Genomic DNA, 14,674 nt, shown 5'->3' with positions numbered 1-14,674 from the left:
CACCAGTTTGATTGCTACCACTGCCTAAAAGTCCGAGCTTTTGGAGTCCACGAACTTCCGGTAGTCGTCTTCGGTATCACCTTGGTTTTGGAAGATCTTACCTTTTAGACAGCTGCCAAGATGATTGAAAAAGTGATAGTTGGCGAAAGTTGGCAAAAGGTCTGGTGAATATGGTGGATGAGGCAGAGTCTCGTAGCTAAGCTCGTTCTACTTCACTAGAGTTACATATGAAATGTGTGGAAGGACATTGTCCTGTGAGTGAATTGGGGCTCTTCTGTTCACTAACGCTGGGTGAAGTCATCCTTGTCCATCAATTGAGCAGCACTCCGCTTCCTGTTGCCAAGGTCCATTTTTTTCCAGAAGAAGAAGACGACGCCAAAACATTCGCCAGAATAAAGATCAATAACAATCTTGGTTCTCCTCAAGAAGTAGTTCACCATCAAACTCTACGATGCCAAGATTAAAAAAAAAGGTCGAGCTTGGGACTTGGTCAACGCTTAGTTCTTGGGCAAGCTCTCGTGTCGTTTTAACTGGATCATTTTCGACGACAGGCGGGTGTACTATAGCGGTTAGAAGTTCCGCTTCTTACACGATCGAACGGAGGTTCAAATCCGCCCTTGTGCTCACCAAAAAACCATTTCATCCCTTCGGGGTTGATTAATTGATACTAGACTTGTCTGGGAGGAATAAAAAAACTGACTTGACACATCGGCTCGCCCCCGCAATTCATTGTATAGGCCAGTTACACGTTCGCGAACCTCAAGCGATTCTGAATCGAAGTGAACGTGGAGCACATTTACACGCGGATTGATTAACGCCAGACATATAAGCCTTTATCCTTTAATTTTCGACGATTGCCTTCCTCTTATTTTCGCGACTTATATTGCCACAAAGAAACATTTGGAAACAACGCCGATCCGTTGAATCGGTGCTTCTCTCACCCCCGAAACAACGTTGAAAACTCGAGCTGTCCCGCTGCAGAACTGCTCGGCGAGAACACGTAGAAGAAGAATCGGTGAAAATCTTTACTGGAAACATAATGCTCTAGGTTCTGATACTGACCAAATACAGGTTCTCGTCACCACCTCAGCACTAATAAACACATCGAAACGAGCTACAAATTGCTATATGGTTCCAATTTAAAGATGAGTGGTACAGGAAAAATTTGCCGTGAAGATAAAACAACGAAAAACGCTCATTATTATTACACCAACCTAATCAATCCGTGGAAGTGCTCATTTTGGTTCAAAATAAATTCCTTTTAAAGAATCGAGAGTGGAGAGAACAGAATTCGAACCCCAGGCATGCGAAGCGAGCGCTCTACCCCTGAGCTATACCCCCTTGTGGACCTTATTCGAGCACATTCACCAGCACACATCAGGTTACATCGAATTTCCTTTCTGTTATGCCTGCAAAAGATACTGGAGGTATGGGGAATCGAACCCCAGACTTCTCGCATGCGAAGCGAGCGCTCTACCCCTGAGCTATACCCCCTTGTGGAACTTATTCGAGCACATTCACCAGCACAGATCAGGTTACATCGAATTTCCTTTCTGTTATGCCTGCAAAAGATACTGGAGGTATGGGGAATCGAACCCCAGACTTCTCGCATGCAAAGCGAGCGCTCTACCCCTGAGCTATACCCACATGTGGACCTTATTCGAGCACATTCATCGGAAATCCACATATCACTTAAGTTTCCTTTGTGTTATAGGGTCTCAAAAGAAGTTGGAGGTAAGGGGAATCGAACCCCAGACTTCTCGCATGCAAAGCGAGCGCTCTACCCCTGAGCTATACCCCATGTGGACCTTATTCGAGCACATTCATCGGAAATCCACATATCACTTAAGTTTCCTTTGTGTTAGAGGGTCTCAAAAGAAGTTGGAGGTATGGGGAATTGAACCCCAGACTTCTCGCATGCGAAGCGAGCGCTCTACCCCTGAGCTATACCCCCTTGTGGACCTTATTCGAGCACATTCACCAGCACACATCAGGTTACATCGAATTTCCTTTCTGTTATGCCTGCAAAAGATACTGGAGGTAAGGGGAATCGAACCCCAGACTTCTCGCATGCAAAGCGAGCGCTCTACCCCTGAGCTATACCCCCATGTGGACCTTATTCGAGCACATTCATCGGAAATCCACATATCACTTAAGTTTCCTTTGTGTTATAGGGTCTCAAAAGAAGTTGGAGGTATGGGGAATTGAACCCCAGACTTCTCGCATGCGAAGCGAGCGCTCTACCCCTGAGCTATACCCCCTTGTGGAACTTATTCGAGCACATTCACCAGCACAGATCAGGTTACATCGAATTTCCTTTCTGTTATGCCTGCAAAAGATACTGGAGGTATGGGGAATCGAACCCCAGACTTCTCGCATGCAAAGCGAGCGCTCTACCCCTGAGCTATACCCCCATGTGGACCTTATTCGAGCACATTCATCGGAAATCCACATATCACTTAAGTTTCCTTTGTGTTATAGGGTCTCAAAAGAAGTTGGAGGTATGGGGAATTGAACCCCAGACTTCTCGCATGCGAAGCGAGCGCTCTTCCCCTGAGCTATACCCCCATGTGGACCTTATTCGAGCACATTCATCGGAAATCCACATATCACTTAAGTTTCCTTTGTGTTATAGGGTCTCAAAAGAAGTTGGAGGTATGGGGAATTGAACCCCAGACTTCTCGCATGCGAAGCGAGCGCTCTACCCCTGAGCTATACCCCCTTGTGGACCTTATTCGAGCACATTCACCAGCGCACATCAGGTTACATCGAATTTCCTTTCTGTTATGCCTGCAAAAGATACTGGATTTATGGGGAATTGAACCCCAGACTTCTCGCATGCAAAGCGAGCGCTCTACCCCTGAGCTATACCCCCTTGTGGACCTTATTCGAGCACTTCTTCTTCTTCTTCCTAGCGTTTGTCCCGCGTTGTTGCAGGGTCCGCTTTTCTGCTTCTTGTCTTCCATTTGGTTCTATCCATTGCATCAGCCGTACACAAACGTGCATCTATCATATCCAGCTTCACACGGTCTAACCAGCGAATCTTTGGCCTCCCGCGCGGCCTCACTCCTGAAACGTCGAGCTTCAGAGCGGTTTTGGCAACAGAATCTTTCTCCCGCCGCAATACGTGACCAAACCATCTCAGTCGCGCCTCCTTCATCTTCTCAGTTATCGGGACGACACCGAAGATGGAGCGCACAGTGTCGTTGGATACTTTCTCTTTTAGCATCACACCTATCGTCCACCTCAACATCCGCATCTCCATAGCGTGCAGCACTCTTTCCAAGGCTTTCGTTGTCGGCCAGCACTCGCATCCGTAAAGGGCAACAGGACGCACAACCGTCCTGAAGTTCTTCGACTTCAGTCGAACAGGGACTTTCTTGTCGCACAGTACCCCTGTTGCCATTTTCCATTTCATCCATGCAGCATTAACACGTGCTCGACCTTCTTGATCAATGTCGCCTGTGGAAGTCACTTTGGATCCAAGGTGCTTGAAGCAGTTCACCTTGTTTAATTCGGTGCCATCAACACGAATTGAACCATCCTCTATCCTTGGTCCGCACTCCATGTACTCAGTTTTTGATGTGTTGAGGCGCAATCCATATTGCTGCAGCTGATCCTTCCAAGACTGCACTTGTTTCTGAAGATCATCTCGAGACTCCGACGCGAGCATGACATCGTCGGCAAAGAGTAGAGTCCACGGATGCTGCTTCTGGATTTCCTTCGTTATCGTGTCCATGCACAGTATGAACAGCAGAGGTGAGAGGGATGAACCCTGATGAACCCCTACTCGTACAGGGAATGGCCTGCTTGTTCCAACAGCACATCGTACAACGCTGGTAGGCTTCGCATAAAGCAGCTTCGTCCACCTCACATATTCTTCTGGTACTCTATGCGACCTCATGGACATCCATAACAGCTCATGTGGGACACGGTCGAAAGCTTTCTCGAGATCGAGAAAAGCAAGATGCACACTGCGGTTTTCTCTCGATGTTTCTCCAGGAGGATTCGGACAGCATGGATAGCATCTATAGTGCTGCAGTCCTTCACAAAACCGCACTGGTTGAGTGAAACGCTAACAATTTTCCTCAGACGAGCTTCCAGGACACGCTCAAAAATCTTCATCGTATGGCAGAGCAGTCGTATAGGCCTGTACGAGGTGCAGTCAGCAATGTCTCCTTTCCCTTTCCAGACAGGCACGGTCACGGAAGTTTGCCAAACGTCTGGAGTCCGTCCTTCTGCAACGATCTTGTTAAATAGAGTTGCGAGCCACATGGACCCTCGATCTCCTAGCAGCTTCCAGATATCAACAGGTATGTCATCAGGACCGGTTGCCTTGTTCGACTTCATTTTTGCGAGGGCAGCACTGACTTCAACGGCAGTAATTGGTAGAACAGGACCCTCGGCGCTGGGAACGGTTGGGATGGGAGGATGACAGAACTCTTCGTTACACAAGTGATTGTAGTACTCTCGCCACCTCTCCAAGATCTGACCAGAGCGGCGCAGAACGGCTCCATCAGCTCCCTTAACGATCTTGGTGTGCTCCATATCCAACGTTGAGCGATGACGTGCTCTGACTAAACGATACACTGCCCGCTCGCCTTCTCTGGTATCAAGCATGTCGTACACAGCCTTGTAGCGGTCCGACTTCGCCTTGGAGACTGCCTTCTTAGCCTCCCTCTTCGCCGCTAGGTAAGCACCCCGATCTTCAGGCTGACGCGTCCTCCACCAGAGCTTATACTTGGACTTCTTCTCACGAATTGCCGCCTGAACTTCCTCGTTCCAAAACCACGTAGCCTTTTGTACCTTTGGCTTACCTAGAGTCGTCTTTCCCAGAGTGTTTTCCGCGGTCAAGCGCATAACGCTGGAAGTAGACAACCACATTTCCTCCACACTACGAGTAGGTTGGGGAAGTGTAGATGGAGCCACGGACGCGAAAAATACCTCCTTTCGATCCTTCAGATTCCACCATTTGATGCGCTGTGTTTCAGTCCTTGGATGTCTCTTCCTTGGACGGGAGATTTTCAAGTCCATAACGAGCAGATGGTGTGGACCTTATTCGAGCACATTCACCGGCACACATCCAGGTTACATCAATTTCCTTTCTGTTATGCCTGCAAAAGATACTGGAGGTATGGGGAATCGAACCCCAGACTTCTCGCATGCAAAGCGAGCGCTCTACCCCTGAGCTATACCCCCTTGTGGACCTTATTCGAGCACATTCACCAGCACACCTCAGCTCACATCGATTTTCCTTTCTGTTATGCCTGCAAAAGATACTGGAGGTATGGGGAATCGAACCCCAGACTTCTCGCATGCAAAGCGAGCGCTCTACCCCTGAGCTATACCCCCTTGTGGACCTTATTCGAGCACATTCATCCAGCTCACATAAGTTATTTCCTTTCTGTTATGCCTGCTAAAAAAAAGACTGGAGGTATGGGGAATCGAACCCCAGACTTCTCGCATGCGAAGCGAGCGCTCTACCCCTGAGCTATACCCCCATGTGGACCTTATTCGAGCACATTCATCGGAAATCCACATATCACTTAAGTTTCCTTTCTGTTATGCCTGCAAAAGATACTGGAGGTATGGGGAATCGAACCCCAGACTTCTCGCATGCAAAGCGAGCGCTCTACCCCTGAGCTATACCCCCTTGTGGACCTTATTCGAGCACATTCACCAGCACACATCAGGTTACATCGAATTTCCTTTCTGTTATGCCTGCAAAAGATACTGGAGGTATGGGGAATCGAACCCCAGACTTCTCGCATGCAAAGCGAGCGCTCTACCCCTGAGCTATACCCCCTTGTGGACCTTATTCGAGCACATTCACCAGCACACATCAGGTTACATCGAATTTCCTTTCTGTTATGCCTGCAAAAGATACTGGAGGTATGGGGAATCGAACCCCAGACTTCTCGCATGCAAAGCGAGCGCTCTACCCCTGAGCTATACCCCCTTGTGGACCTTATTCGAGCACATTCATCGGAAATCCACATATCAGGTTACATCGAATTTCCTTTCTGTTATGCCTGCAAAAGATACTGGAGGTATGGGGAATCGAACCCCAGACTTCTCGCATGCAAAGCGAGCGCTCTACCCCTGAGCTATACCCCCTTGTGGACCTTATTCGAGCACATTCATCGGAAATCCACATATCACTTAAGTATCCTTTCTGTTATGCCTGCAAAAGATACTGGAGGTATGGGGAATCGAACCCCAGACTTCTCGCATGCGAAGCGAGCGCTCTACCCCTGAGCTATACCCCCTTGTGGACCTTATTCGAGCACATTCACCAGCACACATCAGGTTACATCGAATTTCCTTTCTGTTATGCCTGCAAAAGATACTGGAGGTATGGGGAATCGAACCCCAGACTTCTCGCATGCAAAGCGAGCGCTCTACCCCTGAGCTATACCCCCTTGTGGACCTTATTCGAGCACATTCACCAGACCACATATCAGGTTACATCGAATTTCCTTTCTGTTATGCCTGCAAAAGATACTGGAGGTATGGGGAATCTGAACCCCAGACTTCTCGCATGCAAAGCGAGCGCTCTACCCCTGAGCTATACCCCCTTGTGGACCTTATTCGAGCACATTCATCGGCACACATCCACAGATCACTTAAGTTTCCTTTCTGTTATGCCTGCAAAAGATACTGGAGGTATGGGGAATCGAACCCCAGACTTCTCGCATGCAAAGCGAGCGCTCTACCCCTGAGCTATACCCCCATGTGGACCTTATTCGAGCACATTCATCGGAAATCCACATATCACTTAAGTTTCCTTTCTGTTATGCCTGCAAAAGATACTGGAGGTATGGGGAATCGAACCCCAGACTTCTCGCATGCAAAGCGAGCGCTCTACCCCTGAGCTATACCCCCTTGTGGACCTTATTCGAGCACATTCACCAGCACACATCAGGTTACATCGAATTTCCTTTCTGTTATGCCTGCAAAAGATACTGGAGGTATGGGGAATTGAACCCCAGACTTCTCGCATGCGAAGCGAGCGCTCTACCCCTGAGCTATACCCCCATGTGGACCTTATTCGAGCACATTCATCGGAAATCCACATATCACTTAAGTTTCCTTTCTGTTATGCCTGCAAAAGATACTGGAGGTATGGGGAATCGAACCCCAGACTTCTCGCATGCAAAGCGAGCGCTCTACCCCTGAGCTATACCCCCTTGTGGACCTTATTCGAGCACATTCACCAGCACACATCAGGTTACATCGAATTTCCTTTCTGTTATGCCTGCAAAAGATACTGGAGGTATGGGGAATCGAACCCCAGACTTCTCGCATGCAAAGCGAGCGCTCTACCCCTGAGCTATACCCCCATGTGGACCTTATTCGAGCACATTCATCGGAAATCCACATATACCTTAAGTTTCCTTTCTGTTATGCCTGCAAAAGATACTGGAGGTATGGGGAATCGAACCCCAGACTTCTCGCATGCAAAGCGAGCGCTCTACCCCTGAGCTATACCCCCTTGTGGACCTTATTCGAGCACATTCACCAGCACACATCAGGTTACATCGAATTTCCTTTCTGTTATGCCTGCAAAAGATACTGGAGGTATGGGGAATCGAACCCCAGACTTCTCGCATGCAAAGCGAGCGCTCTACCCCTGAGCTATACCCCCTTGTGGACCTTATTCGAGCACATTCATCCAGCACACATCAGGTTACATCGAATTTCCTTTCTGTTATGCCTGCAAAAGATACTGGAGGTATGGGGAATCGAACCCCAGACTTCTCGCATGCAAAGCGAGCGCTCTACCCCTGAGCTATACCCCCTTGTGGACCTTATTCGAGCACATTCACCCATCAGGAAATTACATTCGAAATTTCCTTTCTGTTATGCCTGCAAAAGATACTGGAGGTATGGGGAATCGAACCCCAGACTTCTCGCATGCAAAGCGAGCGCTCTACCCCTGAGCTATACCCCCTTGTGGACCTTATTCGAGCACATTCATCGGAAATCCACATATCACTTAAGTTTCCTTTCTGTTATGCCTGCAAAAGATACTGGAGGTATGGGGAATCGAACCCCAGACTTCTCGCATGCAAAGCGAGCGCTCTACCCCTGAGCTATACCCCCATGTGGACCTTATTCGAGCACATTCATCGGAAATCCACATATCACTTAAGTTTCCTTTCTGTTATGCCTGCAAAAGATACTGGAGGTATGGGGAATCGAACCCCAGACTTCTCGCATGCAAAGCGAGCGCTCTACCCCTGAGCTATACCCCCTTGTGGACCTTATTCGAGCACATTCACCAGCACACATCAGGTTACATCGAATTTCCTTTCTGTTATGCCTGCAAAAGATACTGGAGGTATGGGGAATCGAACCCCAGACTTCTCGCATGCATGCAAAGCGAGCGCTCTACCCCTGAGCTATACCCCCTTGTGGACCTTATTCGAGCACATTCATCGCACACATCCAATATCGGTTACATCCAATTTCCTTTCTGTTATGCCTGCAAAAGATACTGGAGGTATGGGGAATCGAACCCCAGACTTCTCGCATGCAAAGCGAGCGCTCTACCCCTGAGCTATACCCCCGTGGACCTTATTCGGCACATTCATCGCCACATCAGGTTAATCTTCCTTTCTGTTATGCCTGCAAAAGATACTGGAGGTATGGGGAATCGAACCCCAGACTTCTCGCATGCGAAGCGAGCGCTCTACCCTGAGCTATACCCCCATGTGGACCTTATTCGAGCACATTCATCGGAAATCCACATATCACTTAAGTTTCCTTTCTGTTATGCCTGCAAAAGATACTGGAGGTATGGGGAATCGAACCCCAGACTTCTCGCATGCAAAGCGAGCGCTCTACCCCTGAGCTATACCCCCTTGTGGACCTTATTCGAGCACATTCACCAGCACACATCAGGTTACATCGAATTTCCTTTCTGTTATGCCTGCAAAAGATACTGGAGGTATGGGGAATTGAACCCCAGACTTCTCGCATGCGAAGCGAGCGCTCTACCCCTGAGCTATAAACCATGTGGACCTTATTCGAGCACATTCATCGGAAATCCACATATCAGTTAAGTATTTCCTTTCTGTTATGCCTGCAAAAGATACTGGAGGTATGGGGAATCGAACCCCAGACTTCTCGCATGCAAAGCGAGCGCTCTACCCCTGAGCTATACCCCCTTGTGGACCTTATTCGAGCACATTCACCAGCACACATCAGGTTACATCGAATTTCCTTTCTGTTATGCCTGCAAAAGATACTGGAGGTATGGGGAATCGAACCCCAGACTTCTCGCATGCAAAGCGAGCGCTCTACCCCTGAGCTATACCCCCTTGTGGACCTTATTCGAGCACATTCACCAGCACACATCAGGTTACATCGAATTTCCTTTCTGTTATGCCTGCAAAAGATACTGGAGGTATGGGGAATCGAACCCCAGACTTCTCGCATGCAAAGCGAGCGCTCTACCCCTGAGCTATACCCCCATGTGGACCTTATTCGAGCACATTCATCGGAAATCCACATATCACTTAAGTTTCCTTTCTGTTATGCCTGCAAAAGATACTGGAGGTATGGGGAATCGAACCCCAGACTTCTCGCATGCAAAGCGAGCGCTCTACCCCTGAGCTATACCCCCTTGTGGACCTTATTCGAGCACATTCACTACGGAAATCCACATATCACTTGAAGTTTCCTTTCTGTTATGCCTGCAAAAAGATACTGGAGGTATGGGGAATCGAACCCCAGACTTCTCGCATGCAAAGCGAGCGCTCTACCCCTGAGCTATACCCCCTTGTGGACCTTATTCGAGCACATTCACCAGCACACATCAGGTTACATCGAATTTCCTTTCTGTTATGCCTGCAAAAGATACTGGAGGTATGGGGAATCGAACCCCAGACTTCTCGCATGCAAAGCGAGCGCTCTACCCCTGAGCTATACCCCCTTGTGGACCTTATTCGAGCACATTCACCAGCACACATCCGGGTTACATCTGAAGTTTCCTTTCTGTTATGCCTGCAAAAGATACTGGAGGTATGGGGAATCGAACCCCAGACTTCTCGCATGCAAAGCGAGCGCTCTACCCCTGAGCTATACCCCCTTGTGGACCTTATTCGAGCACATTCACCAGCACACATCAGGTTACATCGAATTTCCTTTCTGTTATGCCTGCAAAAGATACTGGAGGTATGGGGAATCGAACCCCAGACTTCTCGCATGCAAAGCGAGCGCTCTACCCCTGAGCTATACCCCCTTGTGGACCTTATTCGAGCACATTCATCGGACATCACACATCAGGTTACATCGAATTTCCTTTCTGTTATGCCTGCAAAAGATACTGGAGGTATGGGGAATCGAACCCCAGACTTCTCGCATGCAAAGCGAGCGCTCTACCCCTGAGCTATACCCCCTATGTGGACCTTATTCGAGCACATTCATCGGAAATCCACATGTATCACTTAAGTTTCCTTTCTGTTATGCCTGCAAAAGATACTGGAGGTATGGGGAATCGAACCCCAGACTTCTCGCATGCAAAGCGAGCGCTCTACCCCTGAGCTATACCCCCTTGTGGACCTTATTCGAGCACATTCACCAGCACACATCCCAGGTTACATCGAAGTTTCCTTTCTGTTATGCCTGCAAAAGATACTGGAGGTATGGGGAATCGAACCCCAGACTTCTCGCATGCAAAGCGAGCGCTCTACCCCTGAGCTATACCCCCTTGTGGACCTTATTCGAGCACATTCACCAGCACACATCAGGTTACATCGAATTTCCTTTCTGTTATGCCTGCAAAAGATACTGGAGGTATGGGGAATCGAACCCCAGACTTCTCGCATGCAAAGCGAGCGCTCTACCCCTGAGCTATACCCCCTTGTGGACCTTATTCGAGCACATTCACCAGCACACATCAGGTTACATCGAATTTCCTTTCTGTTATGCCTGCAAAAGATACTGGAGGTATGGGGAATCGAACCCCAGACTTCTCGCATGCAAAGCGAGCGCTCTACCCCTGAGCTATACCCCCTTGTGGACCTTATTCGAGCACATTCACCAAGCACACATCAGCTTACATCGAATTTCCTTTCTGTTATGCCTGCAAAAGATACTGGAGGTATGGGGAATCGAACCCCAGACTTCTCGCATGCAAAGCGAGCGCTCTACCCCTGAGCTATACCCCCTTGTGGACCTTATTCGAGCACATTCACCAGCACACATCCGGTTACATCGAATTTCCTTTCTGTTATGCCTGCAAAAGATACTGGAGGTATGGGGAATCGAACCCCAGACTTCTCGCATGCAAAGCGAGCGCTCTACCCCTGAGCTATACCCCCTTGTGGACCTTATTCGAGCACATTCACCAGCACACATCAGGTTACATCGAATTTCCTTTCTGTTATGCCTGCAAAAGATACTGGAGGTATGGGGAATCGAACCCCAGACTTCTCGCATGCAAAGCGAGCGCTCTACCCCTGAGCTATACCCCCTTGTGGACCTTATTCGAGCACATTCACCAGCACACATCAGGTTACACTCGAATTTCCTTTCTGTTATGCCTGCAAAAGATACTGGAGGTATGGGGAATCGAACCCCAGACTTCTCGCATGCAAAGCGAGCGCTCTACCCCTGAGCTATACCCCCTTGTGGACCTTATTCGAGCACATTCATCAAATCAGCATATCATTCTTACATGAAGTTTCCTTTCTGTTATGCCTGCAAAAGATACTGGAGGTATGGGGAATCGAACCCCAGACTTCTCGCATGCAAAGCGAGCGCTCTACCCCTGAGCTATACCCCCTTGTGGACCTTATTCGAGCACATTCACCAGCACACATCAGGTTACATCGAATTTCCTTTCTGTTATGCCTGCAAAAGATACTGGAGGTATGGGGAATCGAACCCCAGACTTCTCGCATGCAAAGCGAGCGCTCTACCCCTGAGCTATACCCCCTTGTGGACCTTATTCGACATTACGTTTGGTATACCCCCTTGTGGACCTTATTCGAGCACATTCACCAGCACACATCAGGTTACATCGAATTTCCTTTCTGTTATGCCTGCAAAAGATACTGGAGGTATGGGGAATCGAACCCCAGACTTCTCGCATGCAAAGCGAGCGCTCTACCCCTGAGCTATACCCCCTTGTGGACCTTATTCGAGCTATTGGTCACATTCACCAGCACACATCAGGTTACATCGAATTTCCTTTCTGTTATGCCTGCAAAAGATACTGGAGGTATGGGGAATCGAACCCCAGACTTCTCGCATGCAAAGCGAGCGCTCTACCCCTGAGCTATACCCCCTTGTGGACCTTATTCGAGCACATTCATCAGCACACATCCATCATATCATTTCGAATTTCCTTTCTGTTATGCCTGCAAAAGATACTGGAGGTATGGGGAATCGAACCCCAGACTTCTCGCATGCAAAGCGAGCGCTCTACCCCTGAGCTATACCCCCTTGTGGACCTTATTCGAGCACATTCACCAGCACACATCAGGTTACATCGAATTTCCTTTCTGTTATGCCTGCAAAAGATACTGGAGGTATGGGGAATCGAACCCCAGACTTCTCGCATGCAAAGCGAGCGCTCTACCCCTGAGCTATACCCCCATGTGGACCTTATTCGAGCACATTCATCGGAAATCCACATCATCACTTAAGTTTCCTTTCTGTTATGCCTGCAAAAGATACTGGAGGTATGGGGAATCGAACCCCAGACTTCTCGCATGCAAAGCGAGCGCTCTACCCCTGAGCTATACCCCCTTGTGGACCTTATTCGAGCACATTCACCAGCACACATCCAGGTTACATCTTAAGTTTCCTTTCTGTTATGCCTGCAAAAGATACTGGAGGTATGGGGAATCGAACCCCAGACTTCTCGCATGCAAAGCGAGCGCTCTACCCCTGAGCTATACCCCCTTGTGGACCTTATTCGAGCACATTCATCGGAAATCCACATATCGTTACATCGAAGTTTCCTTTCTGTTATGCCTGCAAAAGATACTGGAGGTATGGGGAATCGAACCCCAGACTTCTCGCATGCAAAGCGAGCGCTCTACCCCTGAGCTATACCCCCTTGTGGACCTTATTCGAGCACATTCACCAGCACACATCAGGTTACATCGAATTTCCTTTCTGTTATGCCTGCAAAAGATACTGGAGGTATGGGGAATCGAACCCCAGACTTCTCGCATGCAAAGCGAGCGCTCTACCCCTGAGCTATACCCCCATTGTGGACCTTATTCGAGCACATTCATCGGACATCCATCATTATCACTTAAGTTTCCTTTCTGTTATGCCTGCAAAAGATACTGGAGGTATGGGGAATCGAACCCCAGACTTCTCGCATGCAAAGCGAGCGCTCTACCCCTGAGCTATACCCCCTTGTGGACCTTATTCGAGCACATTCACCAGCACACATCAGGTTACATCGAATTTCCTTTCTGTTATGCCTGCAAAAGATACTGGAGGTTGGGGAACCCAGACTCTCGCATAGTCTGTACTTTCTGTTATGCCTGCAAAAGATACTGGAGGTATGGGGAATCGAACCCCAGACTTCTCGCATGCAAAGCGAGCGCTCTACCCCTGAGCTATACCCCCTTGTGGACCTTATTCGAGCACATTCACCAGCACACATCAGGTTACATCGAATTTCCTTTCTGTTATGCCTGCAAAAGATACTGGAGGTATGGGGAATCGAACCCCAGACTTCTCGCATGCAAAGCGAGCGCTCTACCCCTGAGCTATACCCCCTTGTGGACCTTATTCGAGCACATTCATCCGAACAGCACACATCAGGTTACATCGAATTTCCTTTCTGTTATGCCTGCAAAAGATACTGGAGGTATGGGGAATCGAACCCCAGACTTCTCGCATGCAAAGCGAGCGCTCTACCCCTGAGCTATACCCCCTTGTGGACCTTATTCGAGCACATTCACCAGAAATCATCAGGTTATCATCTTAATTTCCTTTCTGTTATGCCTGCAAAAGATACTGGAGGTATGGGGAATCGAACCCCCAGACTTCTCGCATGCAAAGCGAGCGCTCTACCCCTGAGCTATACCCCCTTGTGGACCTTATTCGAGCACATTCACCAGCACACATCAGGTTACATCGAATTTCCTTTCTGTTATGCCTGCAAAAGATACTGGAGGTATGGGGAATCGAACCCCAGACTTCTCGCATGCAAAGCGAGCGCTCTACCCCTGAGCTATACCCCCTTGTGGACCTTATTCGAGCACATTCTACCAGCACACATCAGGTTACATCGAATTTCCTTTCTGTTATGCCTGCAAAAGATACTGGAGGTATGGGGAATCGAACCCCAGACTTCTCGCATGCAAAGCGAGCGCTCTACCCCTGAGCTATACCCCCTTGTGGACCTTATTCGAGCACATTCACCAGCACACATCAGGTTACATCGAATTTCCTTTCTGTTATGCCTGCAAAAGATACTGGAGGTATGGGGAATCGAACCCCAGACTTCTCGCATGCAAAGCGAGCGCTCTACCCCTGAGCTATACCCCCTTGTGGACCTTATTCGAGCACATTCACCAGCACCACATCAGGTTACATGAATTTCCTTTCTGTTATGCCTGCAAAAGATACTGGAGGTATGGGGAATCGAACCCCAGACTTCTCGCATGCAAAGCGAGCGCTCTACCCCTGAGCTATA

General features: G+C 48.8%; 1 protein-coding gene across 3 annotated transcripts; it reads right to left on the bottom strand.

Moving 5' to 3' along the window:
* Positions 1-2,911: 2,911 nt before the first annotated feature.
* Positions 2,912-5,034, bottom strand: RB195_012465 (uncharacterized protein; the record flags this gene model as incomplete). Of its 3 annotated transcripts, XM_064194323.1 has the most annotated exons (2): positions 2,912-4,036; positions 4,081-5,034. In XM_064194323.1, 2 exons carry the CDS (start codon positions 5,032-5,034, stop codon positions 2,912-2,914), a joined length of 2,079 nt encoding a protein of 692 aa, XP_064051904.1. The 3 variants fall into 3 exon arrangements, with proteins under 3 accessions (XP_064051904.1, XP_064051906.1, XP_064051905.1); XM_064194322.1 differs by lacking the exon at positions 4,081-5,034 and having other exon boundaries at positions 2,912-3,739; XM_064194321.1 differs by having other exon boundaries at positions 3,901-5,034.
* Between the last annotated feature and the right edge of the window lie 9,640 nt (positions 5,035-14,674).

The sequence above is a fragment of the Necator americanus genome, chromosome III (assembly GCF_031761385.1).
Source record: "Necator americanus strain Aroian chromosome III, whole genome shotgun sequence".
In the NCBI taxonomy this organism is placed as follows: domain Eukaryota; kingdom Metazoa; phylum Nematoda; class Chromadorea; order Rhabditida; family Ancylostomatidae; genus Necator; species Necator americanus.
The sequence above is the reverse complement of the archived record's forward strand: the minus strand, read 5'-3'. Positions and strand labels throughout refer to the sequence as shown.